Genomic DNA, 19,727 nt, shown 5'->3' on the forward strand with positions numbered 1-19,727 from the left:
GTCCCCTGACAAACCCCCGGGACTCCCATGCCTATCCAACCACTGTCTGTCCCCTGACGCCCCCCCCAACCTCCTGACCCATCTAACCCCCCCTTCTCCCTGCCCCTGACTGCCCCCCCAAACCTCCGCCCCATCCAACCCCCCAGCCCTCTTACCGTGCCACTCAGACCAGCGTGTCTGTCTCCGCGCAGCGCCAGACACACTGCTGCATACATGCTGCCGTGCTCCCCCGCGAGGCCACAGGGCCCCCCACCCTCCCCCAGCACCTGCCTTCCAGATTTGAACACCTCAAAATTCAGGAGTGCTCAAGCTCAGTTTGGGCAGCTGTTACTTCATTTCTCCCAAATCAAATATACTGATCCACTGTAACTTGCTGTAGAAAAAGTAGGATAAAATTGAGCAAGAAATGCTTCCCAGTGGTTATTAGGACTGGAATTGTTATTTTCAACAGCCATTGCCTTTTTTGTTTGTTTGTTTGTTTGTTTGTTTGTTTGTTTGTTTGTTTGTTTGTTTAAAAGGGAGACAGTGATATTGCATTGGCAAATTCCCCATAGAAAGAAAGAGTGGAACAAAAGAATAATAAAGGCACCTCAAGTTTTCCTCATTTATGTAGGACAGTCTTATAACATGCATCCAGATATCCTCCAATCACACAAGCTGAAAATTGTTCCACTTTACTGCAGTTCTGTAACCATATGGGAACCAATCCTGTCTGTGTTCTGTGCACATCTAAAATTCATGCTGAACGACCTGCCGTGGGAGTGAGTTACCAGTGACCCAGGGCTGCGGCAGAAGGAGGGTGCAGGTGGGGGTGGGGGGAGAGAGCCCAGGGCTGGGGCGGCAGGAGGTGTGTGTGTGGGGCAATGGTGGGGGGGAATGAGGGAGCCCAGAGCTGAGGTTGCAGGGTGTGTGTGTGTGGGGGGGGGGAGAGCCCAGGGCTAGGGCAGCAGGGGGGGTGCGGTGAGGAGCCCAGGGCTGGGACGGGGGGCAGCCAACATTTTTTTTGCTTGGGGCGGCAAAAAACCTAGAGCCGGCCCTGCTTGTGTTTAATCTTCAATAGAATGCCATGCTTGTGGCCAGAAAAGTTAGGGGTTGTATTTGTGTGGTGAGGAACACGTGTAATCTCTCACAGTCAGCAGCAACAATGAAATCTTATATTTTGTGTGTCAGGAAAAGCAAATCTACAGATGAACTGGCCACTAGCAAGTAGGAAACTTCACTGAACGCCGAGCAAAATCCTTTTCGTCTAGACAACAACTGACTGGCACTAACAGTAACACCGCTAGTGAGTGAATTCCCCTACATAAAAATGTTCTCCTTTGCATACATAACATTCACCTAATTTGTTTTAACCAAAATTTGCACCCATCCCCAATCACAAGCTCACACGGGGCTGAAGCTCCAGTGATTTAGCTCTGGGTCAGGGCCTCTGAATGGAAAGTGACTTTCATATTTGCTCCCTGTTAAGATTGAAACACACAGACCTGAGCGACTGAACATCTCCTGCTTCTCTCTCATCAGATTATAGTCAATCTCCTCGTACACGGCCTCAGAGAAGGGATCCAAGGGTCTTCTGGAACCTGAAAACAAAGGGCAGGGTTTGCACAGGGTCATAGAAACCAGAGATGGGAAACCCTAGGGGATCATCCAGCCCCTCCCCCTGGGCCCAGTGCAGGACCGGTCCCTACAGCACATTCCTACTGCTCTGTCCAGGCTTGATTTAAATGTGCCAGGTGATGGGGACAACATCCCTTTCCACAAATCTCTTTGATACTGGCTCCAAAAGCTAATTCACTGTCAGGAAGTTTCTTCACATTCAGCCAAAATGTTTCCTCTTTAATCTCATCCCATTATTCCTGGTTATTGCCCTTTGGAGCATCATAAATAATTCTTCCCCCACTCTGGTGTTTACACCTATCTGCAAAATGGTGATAACACTTTTTTTCTGTACAGTTTAAGACCAGAAGGGACCATTAGAACATCTAGTCTGAACTCCTGTATATATTTCACCCAGATACACCCATGTTTGAGCCCAAAGTCTTAGTTAGACTAAAGCATTTCAGTCCTCAGGAGAACAAACTGTTGTGTGCCACAGGCAGAGCACAGGAGGGACTGAGATACCACTAATGCCCGGTGAACATGCAATGGAAGGGAATTGATTAGGTGAGAGATGCCAGATGATCCTGGAAAGCGATTCCTGCTCCATTCTTCAGAGGAAGATGAAAATCCCCCAAGGTTCCTTTTTTGCCAATCTGACCTGGAAAAAATTCTTTCCTGACCCAAATCTGATGACCCAAATCTCAGCTAGGTGTCTAAGAAAGATTCTTCTCTGTACCATCTCAGAGTCTGTTCCAGCTCATCCAGCCTCCCTTCTATAGCTGTGACCAATCTCAGATGCTACAGAGGAGGGCAACCTGTCCCCCACAAATATGCAAGAGGAGAGAGAGGGCCCAACGCCTTCCTGACCCCTGAAGATGACTATCTGAAGCCCTGAAGCATGAGGTCTGATTATATGTTGGGATATGTTAGGGTTAAGTACAGACCTGGGAAGCTGCTGGTGTGCTGACATGGCATTAGGGGATAAGGGCACAGGCAAGCAGTGTTTCTCCGTTTGATAAATAAGTTGCCATCCTTTTCCCTTCCCTGTTGCTTGCTGAGAATTGATAAGCATTGCAGCTGCATAAGGAATGTAGTTGTCTAAAGAATACCCTTTGTGTAAAAGAAGTGTTATCTCCCCCTCCCTTCCTTTCCCAGCTACATAGAGGAGCCCTGAGTCATGGCCCCTCCCTCCCCTGAGAACGACTGATTAAGGGAACTTGTGGCAACAAATTACTGCAAAGAAATGTGTGTTCAAGGTAAAAATGTGTGTATAATATGTGTAATGCTGTAATCAGTCAGTCGGGGTGGGTATAATCATAGTATGGGTGTTTCTATTACTTAATAAGGGGTTTGGGGTGTTATAGCAGCTGTAGGCGTTTACATACTAACTTAAATAAAAAGCGTGTGCTGTAACTAATCCAGTGCTTACTGGACAATTGGGTCGAGGGGAACAAGTACTACAATAAAGAAGTCCATCTACTCAATCCGCCTCTGGGTCAGCTTGCTCATTCTTCTCTAACATTATAGACATTGCCCTAATGCTAAACTGTGACTGTTATGTGTATGTTAATGGCAATCCTGTTCTCTATCTGCCTCCCAGGGTGCTGGTAGCTAATATTTGTACAGGTTTCAGAGTAGCAGAGTATGCATCCGAAGAAATGGGCTGTAGCCCACGAAAGCTTATGCTCTAATAAATTTGTTAGTCTCTAAGGTGCCACAAGTACTCCTGTTCTTTTTAATATTTGTACAGTGTTTTATAGATGTAAAATCCTCTATAAGTGCCACTTATGAGTATAATACAGTATAATGCTCCTTTCCAGCATTTCTCCTTCCTAAGATTCTACTTTCCACTGGATTTCTCTCTACAGAACTATTTTCCCAGCTCTATTTTTGTACCCGTTTTTGTCTGACAACATTTCCAGTCTATGTAGGCCCCTTTCCATGTTGTCTCTCTTCACTGATATTTAGAACCCCTCCTGTGACAGATATTGCAACCCCACGCAGTATCTTTGGGAACCATTGTATGAAATCTGTGAATGGTTTAGGTATGATTGTGTTTTACGCCATGGATGAGGGTTACCACAGGTCCCCCAGGAAGAAAAAACAGTGGCGGATTATTGAGGAGAAACACTGAGATCGTAAACAATCCAGAAAGGTACCAGGCCTTGGAGCGATATGCATGGACTGGTACAACCTGGGTTACCAGAGACCAGGAGACAAAGAAAGACTTTTGGTAGAAAAGGCTGAGTTTAAACAAACTCAGGGCCTTCGTTTTGATTCAGGAAATGAACAGGATCTTCTCCACATGGGAAGGCCGATGCTGAATGATTTGAAGGGACATTGCTGTACCAGGCTGCCCATGAGGAAGATGGGTGATTTCTGGTATGTTCAGTAAGTGTGGAGGAATTTTGTATTTTGTGTGTGTTTTCTCTGTGAACTTTTATCCTACTAATAAGGTGCAGTCGGGTGAGAAAGAGTTGGGAGCTAATTTGTAACTGCTGGCAATACACTGTTCATAGCATGCGGAGAAAAAGCACAGCATGGGGGATGACCTTTAAGCAGCCTGGCTTCTGGGGATATCACAGTGGAAGGCAGGGGGCTGTGCAGCCTTTAGACCCTGGTCAGCAGGAGATGGGACTGGGGGGTTCTACCCAGAGACAGGTGATGCCTGGAGCCTGAGGTTTGATTTGGCACTCCTGGAGTGCACCACGGGGAGGGAGCGGGGGGGATACAGGTGCAGTTTCCCTTAAACTGTGATGCTCCCTAGCTAGTATCATCTCCAGATTTCATGGCTGGGCTCTTCCACTGCCAGACAGTTAATGAAATATTAAATGAGAGAGGAGTTAACAGGCACCCTCGGCCACCCCACCCAGCCCAATATCACCCCTCACCCTGACACCCTGCAGTCCCCTTCTATTGCAGAGGCATTTCACACAGTGACAGCAATCAGCACCCACCTCTGCGCTGTGCCCTGGCACTTCGCACCTGCGCCCCCAGGATGATTAAGACCAGGCAGAGCAGCGCCCCCAGGATAATGCAGACGACCATGGGCACCGTGACTCTCCCACTGTCAGTCAGAGGGCGACGCGGGGGAGCTGGATGGAAATGAACAAGCAACAAAGAGAGATTATCCTGTGAGAGTCGCGGGGAGGGGGGAGCAGGGAGCTCCCCAGTTACTCATTGCACGGCCCAGGCCAGCAGGGTAATGGGCTGGGACACAGTCTCTGCTCCATTGGGGCAGCTCACAGGCTGCTGTTTAAATCATGGGCCCTGCCCTGTCAGCTGGAGCCATGAGACAGGAATCATCCTGCTCAGCAGGGCCTGCAGCTCCCACCCGGGTGTCATTCGCCCCTAGATGTCACAGGCCATGGAAAGGAGCTCCTTCCCTCAGGCTGCAGCTTGCAGCTCCTCCTCCGTGACCCAGCCCCAGGGGAATTTAACCCTTGATGGAGAAGGGGGATGGTTTACCTGGAGTATTTGGTGAATCTGTCGTCTGTGTCAGACCTGCAAAGGGAAAGGGAGGAGAGTTAGAGCCTGGAGCGAGGGGGAAGTGACATGTTTGTTACCAGGGGGAACCTCACCTCTGAGAGTCCCTGGTTGTCTCCAGCTGTTACCTCCACAAACTCCCTCACAGCAGCACAGGGCCTGTATGTTAGTGATTTAGGGCCCAAGTCCCTTGTGCTCTGTGCAGCAATGAGGACTCTAGTAACAAACCAGCACACTGGGGCCTGTGAGGGATGCAGGGGTTATGTCGGCTGATGTCTTACCCAATCTAACTCAATAAAGGTTCCACCCCACAGCATCCATGATGCTCTTTCACACAGGAGATGGGAGGGCCTGGTCTGTGACCAAGGCGGGGGTGGGTGGGCTCATCCATCCTCCTCCCCGAAAATTACAGCATGTAACAGAAACATCTCCTGTCACTCACCTGAGCAATTCACAGCAGCATCCTCCTTATGGTCACAGTTGCTCTCACCCCAGGGCTTGGAACAACAGTCCCAGAGAGATGACTCTGTCCCTCTGCAGTTCACCTTCTCCACCCAGATGGAACCATTCCCCTCACCGAATGCAGCCTCGCCCGGGGCAGATACAGCAGTTCCACAGCCCAGTTGTTTACACACAACGTTAGCATCCGCCATGTCCCAGGAGTCATCACAAACTGTTCCCCAGGAGCCACGGTACCAAACCTCCACTCTCCCCGAGCATCCGTTCTCTCCTCCCACGACACGTAACTTCTCCCTGTCTGGAAATGCAGAAACCTCACATGTTACTGAGACAGCTGGAAAAGTCCTTAGGGACCAAGAGGGAGACCCAGAGAAGCAGAGATACCTGTGCAGCTTGGAGAGTTCGGGCATTCGGTAAACAGGGTCTGAGGTGGTTTCCCTTTAGTTCCTATGGAGAGAAAGCTGAGGTGAGTGGATCGGACAGTGTGTGCGATGCAGGTTCGAGTAGGGTTTATCGGTATTTCACACTCCTAATACCAGGGCTTTATAAATTGGCTGAAAGACAAAATCTGTGTTATTGAATAATTAGTTAGCTACTCAGCTGTTACACTGGATTTTGCAGTCTTTAAGCAGCTCCCTCCTGGTGGGTGTGTCTCTTTATGTAACTGGCAGGACAGTATCTGATTCTCCTCTAGCTCTCCCTGCAACAACCCCCCTGACCCCTCTGCCCAGAGACTGGAATGGAAACAGACACCTGAGCTGAAACTCACCCTCATTACCGCAGGACCCAACAGAAGAGGGAAAGTAATATTGAGAGGGGGCTCTATAGGAGCTGCAGGTCTGAACTTCCCCACAGGGAAAGGCAGTGTGGTCCAGTGGTTATGGTGCTGCACTAGGACTTAAAAGGCTGGGGTTCTATTTTTGTTTCTGCAACAGATCTGCTGTGTGACTTGGGCAAGTTCCGTCACCTCTCTGTCATCTGTTTCCCCTCCCACTCGTCTGGTCTATCTCAACTGTAAACTCTGTATGGCAGGGCCTCTCTCGATTTGTGTTTTGACAGTGCCTGGGGCAATGAGGCCTTTGGGGATTTTAGGTGTTACCATAATATAAATAATACTTGAGACACAGATCTATAGATGACCTTCACAGCCCAAACCTCTGATTGTTATTCCTTGGAAGATGTTTAACCAGAAAGGCACACTAATCATGTTCTTTAATGGGTAACACTTCCTGGCTCTTCCAGAGGCCTGAGCCAATGCTCATTAAGGCACCATGGGTGACCTTGGGACACTTCATCTCTCTGTGTCTCCATTCCCTGTCTGTAAAATGAGGGTAATAATGCTCTCCTGAAAGGCTCTGCTGCTGTGTGAATGAGACTTGAGAGATCAAGTTTCTGATCCGAGTAACAGGGATTGCAAAGGGCTTAGAATTTGTTCATGCTAATTAACCATTGAAACAATTTACCAAAGGATATGGGGAGTCTCCTTGATATGAAGTCATTAAATCAAGACTGGACGTATTTCTAAAAGATCTGCTCTAATTCCACTAAAATGTACAGGCTTGATGTAGGCATTACTGGCTGATATTTTATGGCCTGTGATATGCAGAAGGTCAGATTAGAAGATCCTAACAGTCTCTTCAGCCCTTAAAATCTGTGATTCCATGACTTCACTGGGTGTTGGATTAGGCCCTAATTGTGGTTACGGTGAAATGTATGTCTTTGTAATAGTGATGTCCATGTTTGTTATTAACAGGCCACATTACTATTTCTAGAACCTCAGATACCGAAAAGAAGTTCGTACCATTGCTAAGAATGTTATTTAGCTATAGATATAGATTGATATAATTGTTATATTTTTTTACTTTTCACTTGATCTTTTTATCAAATACATACACATTATTTATAATGTATATAAATGTGTATGTATTTGATAAAAAGATATAGTGAAAAGTAAAAAAATATAATAATTATATCAAAATCTTTCAGTGAGCTAGACCTGACTGTTGAGTGTGTGTGTGTGTGTGTATATGTTTGCTATTTACCTTCACAAGCAATATGGGTTTCTTCTACTCTGTTACACGATTGTTGTTTCCAAGGGTCTGACGGGCATTGCCAAAGGGAGCTGTGCTGCTTCTCGCACTGAACACCATCCACACAGGTGGGGCCAGAGCCGCTTCCATGTGTAAAGTCTTTCAAAAGTGTCCCTCTGTCTCCACAGTCCAAGTGTTTGCATATAAGTGCCCTGGTGACGGCATCCATAGGACTGTTGCAAACACTGCCCCAAGTCCCACTGTAGAAAACCTCCAGTCGCCCAGCACAGTCACTGCCACTCACCAGTCTCAGATCCGTGAATTCTAGGAGGAAATGCAGAAGTTGGGTGTGAAGGTTTCTGATTCTGAAACACACGGGGGGTTAAAGGTTGAAATCCCAGAGATTGCTAACAATCCTGCCCATTCTTCTACTGAAGAATCTGAGACATTCTTCTAGAGACCAGTGACAGGCCCATGAGCAATGAAATTATTATTTAAAAGACACCATTTACCAACAGTTGCAAACAGTGGTACCCGAGATTCAGAAATCAATCTGATATTTGTAGTACCCCTTGGTATTAACTGTTGGCAATGCTGACTTTTTAATGGTGACCACTGCCAGTAGTGGGGAGTGTGAGAGAGAGAAAGGAAAAAGGAGATAAACTTTCTGACATCCTCAGCTCACTCCTCAGACACCCATGTACTTCATTAAGTCCCCTGATTATCAGACTCATGGGAGCATTCCCAGACCAGACCTGAGCAGAGAACTCCCACATCCTCTTTGTGTCTGCAGTTGTGCTGGCCCCATCCCCCGGAAGGACAGTTCCAGAGATTGGATTCGTTCCCAGTGCAGTTCACATCATCCAGCCAGATCTGCCCGGATCCTTGCCCATCATGAGCAGAGACAGTTGCATTGATGGCATGTCCACATCCAAGTTGTTTGCAAACGACATTGGAGTCTGACAGATCCCAGGAATCATCACAGACTGTCCCCCAGCTGCCATTGTAATAAATCTCCACTCTCCCGGCACAGCGACCTGCCCCATTCACCAGTCTGATCCGCCTGCTCCCTGCAGGGAAAGATCCCAGCTGTTAATGTGCAATATAATGATAACTAAACAGCTTCCATGCAAATCAATGATGATGCTACAATGGCTGAGATACTGAAAAATGTGTGTCTTTAACAAGAAACATAAAGAGAAGAAGTCAATAGAATTAGGAAATGCTGAAGACTTTGTGAAGAAACTTCTGATAAAAGCATTTAAAGGGACAGGACCTAACCCTGAACCTTTAGTCATCTGAGTCATCCTTATGGTACAGCTCTTGAAAGTAAGAACTACTAGTGAAGCTAAAGCTTTGCAGAATCAGCTCCTACTTGGAAAACTTGAACATTTTCAAACAGCTGTTCTAAGGATACACAAGAAATATCATATTAACTAACAAATTTATCAGAAATTCCAATTTTCTTTTAAATTGTTACAGACTTGGGAGGTTCCAGAGACTTGGAGAAAATCCTAGTGGGAGCAGGAATGGGCCCTTACTGTGCCATAGTTACCCTGCAACTGGAATGGGCATGAACAACGATTTCAGTGCAGTAACAGTACAGTGCATGATACAGGTGTTTATTAAAAAAATCTGTTATTTGAAGAAAGCCATTGTTTATTTACCTTCCCCAGAAAAGTACCATAAGAACATAAGAGCTGCCAGCCTGGGTCAGACCAGAATTCTGTCTGCAAAAGTGGCCTGTACCAGAGCTGTACCCTGACCATCTTAGCTAATAGCCATTGATGGACCTATCCTCCAGGAACTTATCCAGTTCTGTTTTGAACCTAGTTATACTTTTGTCCATCACAACATCCCATGGCAATGAATTCCACAAGTTAGCTGTGCGTTGTGTGAAAAAGTTCTTCCTCTTGTTTGTATTAAACCTGCTGCCTATTAATGTTATCAGGTGATTCCTCGGTTTTGTACTGTGTGAATGGGTAAATAACATTTCTCTACTCACTTTTTCCACACCATTCATTATTTTATAGACCTCTATCATATCACCCAATGTGTCTCTTTTCTAAGCTAAACTGCCCTAATCTTTTTAGTCTCTCCTTGGACAGAAGCCATTCTGTACCCTTCAACATCCTTGTTGCCCTTCTCAGTACCTTTTCCAGTTCCACTATATCATTTCTGTGGATGGGGCAACAAGAACTGGACATAGTATTCAAGGTATAGGCAGACCATGGATTTATATAGATGCATTGTGATAGTTTCTGTCTAATTTTCTATTCCTTTCCTAATAGTTCCTAATATACCATTAGCCTTTTTGATCATTTCTCAATTTTCAGCAGTTTTCAAAGAATTATCCACAGTGACGCCAAGATCTCTTTCTTTGGTGGTAACGGCTAATTTAGAAGCCATCATCGTATATGTGTCGCTGGGATTATTTTTTCCCAATGTGCATTGGTTGGCACTTATCAACAATGAACTTCACCTGCCATTTTGTTGGCCAGTCACGCAGTATTGTGAGATCCCTTTGTAACTCCTTGCAGCCTGCTTTGGACTGAACTATCATCTACAGGCTTTGCCACTTTACTGTTCACACCCTTCTCCAGATCATTTATTAATATGTTGAACAGCACAGGTACCAGTACAAATCCTTGGGGGGACCCGCTGTTCATGTCTCTCCATTGTGAAAAGTGACCATTTATTCCTACCCTTTGTTTCCAATATTTCAACCAGTTACTGATCCATGAGAGGACCTTCCCTCATATCCCAAGGCTACTTAACTTCCCTAAGAACCTGTCAAAGGTTTTCTGAAAACCCAAGTACACTGTTTCAGCTGGATCACCCTTATCCATATGCTTGTTTACTTCCTCAGAGACTGGAGAGGCATGACTTCCCTTTACAAAAGCTTTGTTGACTCTTCCCCATCAAATCATGTTTATCTCTGTGTCTGATAATTTGGTTCTTTACTGTAGTTTCTACCAGTTTGCATGGTGCTGATGGTAGGGTCATCGGCCTGTAATTGCCAGGATCTGCTCCGGAGCCCTTTTAAAAAATCAGCCCTACATTAGCTACCTTCCTGTCATCTGATACAGAAGGTGATGTCAGTGATAGGTTACATACAACAGTTAGTAGTTCTGCAGTTTCATATTTGAGTTCCTTCAGGACTCTTGGGTGAATGCCATCTGGTCCTGGTGACTTATTACTGTTTAGTTTATCAATTTGTCTAAAATATCATCTTATTACACATCAATTTGGACTGTACATCAGATTGGTCACCCAAAAAGGATAGCTCTGATGTGGAGATCTCCCCCACATCTTCCGCAGTGAAGATTGATGCAAAGAATTAATTGAGCTTCTTGCAATGGCCTTGTCTTCCTTGAGTGCTCCTTTAACACCTTTGTCACCTTTGTTATTTAGTGGCCCCATGGTCTGTATGGCAGGTTTCCTGCTTCTCATGTTCTTAAAACAATTTCTAGAGGTAGTTTTTGTGTCTTTAGCAATCTGATACAATAGTGATGTACAATCAGTAGCAATAAAACTATTATCGTATAATCCTCAATTCCTTTTTCTTTTCAGTGAAGCAAAAGGATGTACTATTAAGATTATGACATAACAATAACACATTATAACAAAAAGTTTTACTTAATCACCAAGAGAAATAGGGTTATGTATGACTTCCTTTTCCTGTTAATAATAATAGAATCTAATTCTGACATAGCACAGTTCTTTGGTAGATCTCAAAGCAATCTACAAAGGAGGTCAGTGTCATTATCCCCATTTTACAGATGGGGAAACTGAGGCACAGAGAGTTGACTGACTTGCTGGAGGTCACCAGCAGGCCAGTGGCAGAGCTGGGAGGAGACCCCAAGACTCCTGAGTCCTGTTCCAGTGCTCTGTGAAATAGGCCACATTGCCTCCCCCTCTTTTCTTTTTTGATTCTGGATGCCCCATTATTGAAGATTTTAAGATAAGAAGCCACTGTATTTACGTATTTACTGACATGCTCAGAAAATTATCTCTTCTGCCCAACAAATGTTAGGATAGATATCAATATTTTTCATTGTCAGAATTTTCCATTATTCTTTCAAAAAAAAAAAACCCCACCAAAAACCCATCTGATTGTGTTTGTGGAGAATGTGGGGGCAGGGTAGAGGTTACTGCTGTGTACCCTGAACTGTGACTTACTAATTTGACTTTTAAGATTGTGTCACAGTGTCAGAGGGAACAGGCAGCTCTGTCCCACAGGTGGATATGGTCACAAGACCGGTGGCTGCCAGCCATTAAAGCTGGATGGGGCTCACTGCGGGACAATGGAGCAATCATCATGGGGATGTTCTTCTAGATAGCCTGGCTGGCCAACTGGGAAAACTAGTCTGAGGCAGCAGGAAGACTTCACCTGGCCCTGTAACACAGACCACTGAGAAATATGGTAATTGAGCCCAGACACACACATGGCGGGTGGGGACTTCCAGAAAAAGCAACTTCACAGAGAAAGGGGAGCAGAGTGGGGCAGACAAACTGAGCCCAGCTGGGTCTCATGAGCACCTTGGTTCTTACAAGAACACAGGCTCATTCTGTTCTTTCCCTGTTACTCCCCAGGGAAGCCCAGCTCACTTAATTTGCAGTGAAGCATAGATTAGATGAGCTGCAACACAAGTATGGGGTGTTTGTTTTTTTAAACTCCTTTTGCTCTAATACGTTGTTCCAGCTGCTGAATAAAGTGCTTTGTTCTGAGTACGCTGTAGGTCACTATCGCGGGACACAAGTTCCCCGGGGAAGAAATGCTGGTGCCTGAAACCCAGTCGGACCTGCAGGGTGCTGAGCGGTTGGTTTGCACAGGGTAGTGTAACCAGGCCAGGCCTAGCGGAGGAAGAATCTTGAGATTCCACCCCAAGACAGGGCAGGGCAAGTGGGCCAGGCCTCACGTGGGTGCACATAGAGACACCAGAAAGGGGAGAAAGGTGCAACTAACTCTGTAACCCTGACAATGTTCAATGAAAATAAAAAAAAGTTTGTGAAAATTTCCATGACAAGGAAACTATTTTACATCTGAAAAGTTTTGATTAAAAACACAAGACAGACAGACAGACAGACAGACAGCGAGGTTGCTGCAGTGCATTAACCTATCCTGTGGCTGTGCTTTTCTCTGCACATAATACTATATTTTTACAACAGAGTTTGATCCTCAGATCCACATATTTTCAAGGTCTGATGAGATCACAGCACAAGGTGAGATGTTTACAGGCCCTAGGACAGGTCCCATTGAACAAGGACAGGATGTTTGCAAGATTTCATAGTACGTCACCTGAGCAAACGACGCCGACATCCTCAGCAATTCCTGCCTGCTCTGCCTCAGATGTGGAGATGATGCAGAGCGTCAGATTAGTCTCGTTTCCTGCACACTGGACACTTCTCAGCCCCACAGGGCCCGTTCCTCGCTCAGACTTAGGGGGGTTATAAGCTTTCTCAGCGACTCCGCACTGGAGCTCCCTGCACACCACACTGGCATCGTCCATGTCCCACTGGTCATCCAGCACTCTGCTCCACACACCACGGAGGGAAATCTCAACTCTCCCATCACACCGACTCTCTCCATTCAGCAGTCTGAGTGATTCAGAACCACCTGGGCTCAGGAGAGATGGGAAACACACTGAATAACACTCCCTGTTATACACTAGAAATAATACAGAGTGCACATGAAATTATGGACTGTTTCTCAATAAGAAGGCATAAGCCACTGGTCAGAGTGTGCCACAGTGTTAAAGGGAACAACCTCTGTGAGAAGACACTTATTCTTTTCACTCTATAAGTAGAAGGTGCTATAAGGATTGTAAAACTCTGAGCTTGACAGGAGACCCTGTAAATGAGTGAGCGAAGGAATTCCTGCAGGTTACTGATTGGGAAAATAGTGTCTGTGTGTGGTGGTGTAATGGCTGCTGAGGTTTGTAGTTACTTTATCCAGGTTTAAATGCCTGGAAGCCAGTGAATGGTGCCTGCACAAGCACTTAGCAGGTGGGTCGTGCATGATTTAGGCAAGTTTGCCTTAAGGGAGTTTGGGCAATGGAAGAGCAGGGTTCATGGTGGTCAGGAACAGGTTATTGTTGGTAAATTCCCTTAGTTCCCTCTGATCTTTGCTCAGTAGGTGGCAACTTTCTTGGTTCACCTGGGTCCAGTGCAGGAGCTCCTAGTGTTAGATAGTTCCTGGCACTGGTGGTTCTGACTGGAGCTCTCCCCTGAAGCGTGGTGTCATCTCTGAATCCAACGTGAGATTCCAGCTGATCAATTCACACCACACTAAGCAGGTTGTATGTGGGGCGGGGAAGGGGACGTGCTCTGTTGGTGAATATTGTGATATCCTTGGGATGTGAATCTCAGTGTTTGTGTGTGTCACAGAGTCAGTGAGTCGTACAGCAAGGTGGTAAGTTAGGAATTACTCACCAAGTTCAGACACAGGTGCAGCCAGGAGAGACTGACAGTGTTAAAAGACAACAGCAGAGTCAGTGCAGGGCACACCCACTGGCTGTGTCAGGTACAGTATGTACTAGTATGGCAACCTGATGGGTGCAGTGTGTGTGCACTGGATCCAAACAGCTCAAGGATCTTGGTAGCCAAATAACATTTCAAGGCTAAGAGTGAAATCCTGGCCCCACTGAAGCCAATGCTAAAACCTCCATTGACTTCAACGGAGCCAGGAGTTCGCCCTAACACTGGAGCAGGAGAATGGCTGCGTGCAGCTAGCGTAGTGCAGGGGTGTAGCCACAGGTGGGCCGTGGCCCATCCAGTTAGCATCCAAGCCCCTCCCAAATCAGGGCCGGAGCCCTCAGAATCCACAGGCTGGGACTCCCGACCCTGGCTCAGTGTCTGTCAGCCTGGCCATGTCTCTCTCCTGCTGGCGCCGTGCGCTGTTTCCCTGGTTTCTGACCGCAGTGCTAGCCCCGTGGGGAGTGTGCCTTGTTGGGGCAGGTCTGGGTGGGGCTCGTGCTGGAGCCGGAAACCAGAGCATCAGCTCCCGGTGCCGACAGGAAAGGGACGTGGCTGGGCTGACGGACACTGAGCCAGGGTTGGGAAGGGTGTGTGGAGCTCGAGCCCCAGCGGGACCCCCCTTTACCCAAAGGGTGCACCTAGGGTGACCAGATGTCCTGATTTTATAGGGACAGTCCTGATATTTGGGTATTTTTCTTATATAGGTGCCTATTACCTCCCACCACCTGTCCAATTTTTCACATTTGCTATCTGGTTACCCTAAGCACGCCCCGCAGCCTGTGTGCCCCGGGCAGCCTCAGCTTTGGATGCCTGCTGAGTGGTAAGGGCTGGCTGGAAAGGGTGGAGGGACGCAATCCCCCACTCCCTTCTGCCCCCTCCCAGGGCACTTGATCCCTGCTGCACCCCTCCCTCTGCCCCTCCCGTCATTGCCCACCCCCCGAAAGCCGGGGCCCACCCAGGTTTCCTGTCCTAGCTTTGCCACTAGTGTGGTGTGAGGGTAGAGAGTAGATTTGGGGCTTTCCGAGGAGGCTCATGGATATAACTGGGTACCACAACCCCTCAGGAAGGCCAGATGGGATCATGGCAGATGGAGCTCGTACGGAAGGGACCAGGTGTTTTTCCTTCGAAGGGATTCTCCTTCCAGCAACTGTAGGGAGAAATCAGCATCTTCATGTGCTGAGGAGTTCCCAGGGTATGAACCAGGGTATGGGCTGGGTAGCTAGTTAGGAGAGGCAGGGCAGGGCTGCAGGGAATTCAGTTAGGAATGCAGGTAGCAGCCTCTGTGAAAAGCAGGAGAACTGTGAGGTGAATTGCCCCCAAGGTACAAAGGTATCAGCTGTAAAGAGGAGAGTAGACGTCTGTTGAGAGTGCTGGGCAGGGCCCTATAGGTTTAGTCATGGTGTGTAATGGCACCAGTGACTGGTCTCTGTGGGAGTCAGTCCTGGAATCTACATGTCCACTATTAGGAAGAAGGTTGAAATCAAGGGCTTCTGCAGTAGGTGTCTCTGTAAGGATCCCAGTTCCAGCCAGTCAAGATGCCCTATGGAGACTGTACATGGATGAGAAGAGGGGGCAGAGAGGGGAGCTGCAACTTCATTAAGCAGGAGGGATCCCTTTGGTGAGGGGAGAAGCAGATGATCACAATGGCCTCTTTGGGTCTTAAAAGTCTGCGGATCTATAGACCCAGAATACAGGCTCCATTTAGCCACAAGGGAACCATTGGCTGGCCATTAAAATTAAGTTTTCTAGTGAAATATTTTTCCTGCAGGGCCCTGTCAGCTTTCAGTGCCCAGGATGGATAAATTGGGGTTGTGCAGTGTCAGGCTGTTGCCTGTATGACCCCTGCCTCATTCACTTTAGAAACTGGAAGGCCTGTAGAGAATGAGCAGGGGAGCGCAGGAAGAACTAGGATGATCTTGTTAAGGGCAGTGACCGTCATTCAGTAGAGCTCAGTTCTGTTCCTGCCTCTGCCGCAGACTTCACAGGTGATGCTGAGCAGGTCTCTTAAGGCGATTTTAATGGGGTCTGATTAGCAGAAGTACTGAGCACTCACAACTGCCGCTAGGGTCAAGACAAGATGTGGCTGATCACTTCTTCTGCAGTCAGGCAGTGTGGGCGGGTGGAACGAGCACAGGGCTGTGAGTCAAAACTTTGTTTTATCCTATCTCTGCTGCTGACTCACTGGGTGGCCTTGGGCAAGTCACTTTGCTTTTCTCTCTCAGTTTCACCAGCTGTAAAATGGAGCTAATAATAATACTTACCCACCTGCTTCCCTGGCGTTTGATGAGGGTTTATTAATGTCTGGACAGTACTTTGAACACATAACACTTTACAGAAATGGTGAGTACTCTGAAGAAGCAGGCCGCAAGGGTCTCAGGTTGGTGCCTAATCCCTCCAAATAAGTATCGAGTTTGGAAGTTTGGCTTTAATCATTGTATGTAAAATGTTCAAAAGCAGCTAAATGATGTAGGAGCCTAAATGCCATTTTCAGAATTGACTTAGGCAGCAAGAGGGAGAAGTCTGCATGGTTCTTGGGCTCCTACGTTACTGGAGAAAATGGGATTTAAGTCCCTAAGTCACTTAGGCACTTTTGAAAATGTTATTCCTTGGCTTCTATATGCCTAAGTCACTTTTGAAAGGGGCATCATAAGAGTCTGCTATCTCCCAGGGTGTTATGAAGACAAATTCATTAATGCTTGCGGTGCACTCTGACACTACGCTGACGAGCATCATGAAGAAATTAATCATTCTGTATTCAGTGCAGTGTACGTATAGTGAGTAAGGCCCTGGGTCACAGGTTGAATGATGAGGATAAAAAGAAATATTCTACAGCTCCTTCAGCCCCTGATCACCACCCCCCCCAGTGCACTGAAGGAGGCAGGAGCTGGTGGGATGGAGGGGAATAATAGGATGTGTGCATGCAATTAGACTGTGTCATAATGGATATGCACAAGGGGGGGGGGGCAGGCTGAATTAACATTGCATGGGTAACCTTAACTCTGATATTTCCTAATTCTTGTGCATTTCGTTTTGACTAATAACACTGTTTAATTTTGTAATGTTTTTATGTAAGGTAAATATTGGAGCTAGTCAACAACCCAACATTTTTCCTGTTAAGTATGACAATGCAGTATTTCAACTTTTGAACATATCCAAGAGTCTGGGATGTGGAAATGGAATGAGAATTTTTGTTTAGATTCTAACTAAAATGTTGATTCATTTTAACTTTTTGAAAATGAAAAATTCAATCTTCCTTTTCATATTTGGGTTTACAAGTTCTCCCCCTTTCTATTTTTTCATCTTTTCTTCCACTGTAAAAAGTTAGAAAAAAATTAAAAAGTATAAGAAAGCAGGAGGGAAATCTTTTTGATTTTTTTTTCAACGGGAAAGGTGTGAAAAAAGTTAGAAAACACCAAAGTGAGATAAAGTGCTACTTTCTCTGTGGCATGCTACCAAAAATATCCTCAGGGACTCAAGTGAGAGAAGAGAAATGTTTATTTTCAGCAGTTTATAATTCAGCCAAACCTGGAAGGGATTTCCCTGCACTGGGGCAGGCATCTCTCTGACCCCAGCATTACTCCTTCCCAAATTACAAAAGCCTGCTGCAAACAATGACGGCATAAAATCTTCTCAAGAAGGTGTTGAGAGTATTTTATAATAGAAAGTGTGAAGCAACCTCCATACTGGGAATTGCTAGTAGCTCCCCCTCTAATTGCTATAGCAGTGATTTGGAGAAGGATGAGGAGAGTGAATTTATGACATTTATGAAACCCGAAGGACAAAGTGCTGCCCCTGCTACACTGCCCTGTGGAAGGACAGAGTTGCTGATGTTTTTACCGGAGAATCCAGGGCATTCCCAGGTCATCACTATTCTTTTTGTGATAATATTTACTTTAATTTTATCTTTAATACATTTATTATTATTATACGTGCTTTAGGATCTAGCTCCCCCTCCCCTTGCTGTGCCCTGAGGTTCCCCTGCTCTGCGGACCGTGTCACACAGTGTCCTTAATCCAGCATTACACTTACCTGAGCAAACCACACTGGCATCATTGTCATGTGAGCACTGAGAGGCCCCCAGGGCAGTAACAGGGCAATACCCCAAATGGGAGGTAGATCGTGCCAAACCAACCTGATCTCCTTCTTTGAGAAGGTAACAGATTTTTAGACAAAGGAAATGCAGTGGATCTAATTTACCTTGATTTCATTTGTAAGGCATTTGTTACAGTTCCACATGTGGAATTATTAGCTAAATTGGAAAAGATGGGGATCAATATGAAAATTGAAAGATGGATAAGGAACTGGTTAAGGGGGAGACTACAACGGGTCATACTGAAAAGTGAACTGTCAGGCTGGAAGGAGGTTACTAGTGGAGTTCCTCAGGGATCGGTTTTAGGACCAATCTTATTTAATCTTTTTATTACTGACCTTGGCACAAAAAGTGGGAAAGTGCTAATAAAGTTTGCGGATGACACAAAGCTGGGAGGTATTGCTAATACAGAGAAGGACCGGGATATCATACAGGAAGATCTAGATGACCTTGTAAACTGGAGTAATAGTAATAGGATGAAATTTAATAGTGAAAAGTGCAAGGTCATGCATTTAGGGATTAATAACAAGAATTTTGGTTATAAATTGGGGACACATCAGTTGGAAGTAATAGAGGAGGAGAAGGACCTCGGAGTATTGGTTGATCACAGGATGACTATGAGCCACCAATGTGATATGGCCGTGAAAAAAGCTAATGCGGTCTTGGGATGCATCAGGCAAGGTATTTCCAGTAAAGATAAGGAGATGTTAGTACCGTTATACAAGGCACTGGTGAGACCTCATCTGGAATACTGTGTGCAGTTCTGGTCTCCCATGTTTAAGAAGGATGAATTCAAACTGGAACAGGTACAGAGAAGGACTACTAGGATGATCCGAGGAATGGAAAACCTGTCTTATGAAAGGAGACTCAAAGAGCTTGGCTTGTTTAGCCTAACCAAAAGAAGGCTGAGGGGAGATATGATTGCTCTCTACAAATGTATCAGAGGAATAAATACCAGGGAGGGAGAGGAATTATTTAAGCTTAGTACCAACGTGGACACAAGAACAAATGGATATAAACTGGCCATCAGGAAGTTTAGACTTGAAATTAGATGAAGGTTTCTAACCATCAGAGGAGTGAAGTTCTGAAACAGCCTTCCAAGGGGAGTAGTGGGGGCAAAAGACATATCTGGCTTCAAGACTAAACTTGATATGTTTATGGAGGGGATGGTATAATGGGATAGCCTAATTTCGGCAATTAATTGATCTTTGATTATTAGCAGGTAAATGTGCCCAATGGTCTGAGATGGGATGTTAGATGGGGTGGGATCTGAGTTATTACAGAGAATTCTTTCCTGGGTGCTGCCTGGTGAGTCTTGCCCACATGCTCAGGGTTTAACTGATCGCCATATTTGGGGTTGGGAAGGAATTTTCCTCCAGGGTAGATTGGCAGAGGAGGTTTTTCGCCTTCCTCTGCAGCCTGGGGCACGGGTCGCTTGCTGGAGGATTCTCTGCACCTTGAGGTCTTTAAACCACAATTTGAGGACTTCAATAACTCAGACATAGGTTAGGGGTTTGTTACAGGAATGGGTGGGTGAGATTCTGTGGCCTGCGTTGTGCAAGAGGTCAGACTAGATCATCATA

The 19,727-nt window shown here is 46.1% G+C and overlaps 2 protein-coding genes across 2 annotated transcripts in view; both read right to left on the reverse strand.

The window, feature by feature from the left end:
- The window catches only part of LOC135873059 (alpha-2-macroglobulin-like), a 1,316,454-nt gene that overhangs the window by 254,261 nt on the left and 1,042,466 nt on the right, over window positions 1-19,727 (reverse strand). The window lies entirely within an intron of this gene.
- Window positions 1-19,727, reverse strand: part of LOC135890768 (deleted in malignant brain tumors 1 protein-like) — a 145,645-nt gene that overhangs the window by 41,665 nt on the left and 84,253 nt on the right. The window contains exons 18-25 of the mRNA XM_065418193.1: window positions 12,877-13,194; window positions 8,330-8,644; window positions 7,587-7,898; window positions 5,929-5,991; window positions 5,528-5,842; window positions 5,068-5,103; window positions 4,557-4,694; window positions 1,485-1,580 (exon numbers count right to left, since the gene is read on the reverse strand). Of these exons, the coding sequence (XP_065274265.1) occupies window positions 1,485-1,580; window positions 4,557-4,694; window positions 5,068-5,103; window positions 5,528-5,842; window positions 5,929-5,991; window positions 7,587-7,898; window positions 8,330-8,644; window positions 12,877-13,194 (1,593 nt within the window). The remainder of the gene's footprint in view (window positions 1-1,484; window positions 1,581-4,556; window positions 4,695-5,067; window positions 5,104-5,527; window positions 5,843-5,928; window positions 5,992-7,586; window positions 7,899-8,329; window positions 8,645-12,876; window positions 13,195-19,727) is intronic.

Source organism: Emys orbicularis, chromosome 1 (assembly GCF_028017835.1).
Source record: "Emys orbicularis isolate rEmyOrb1 chromosome 1, rEmyOrb1.hap1, whole genome shotgun sequence".
NCBI classification, from domain to species: domain Eukaryota; kingdom Metazoa; phylum Chordata; order Testudines; family Emydidae; genus Emys; species Emys orbicularis.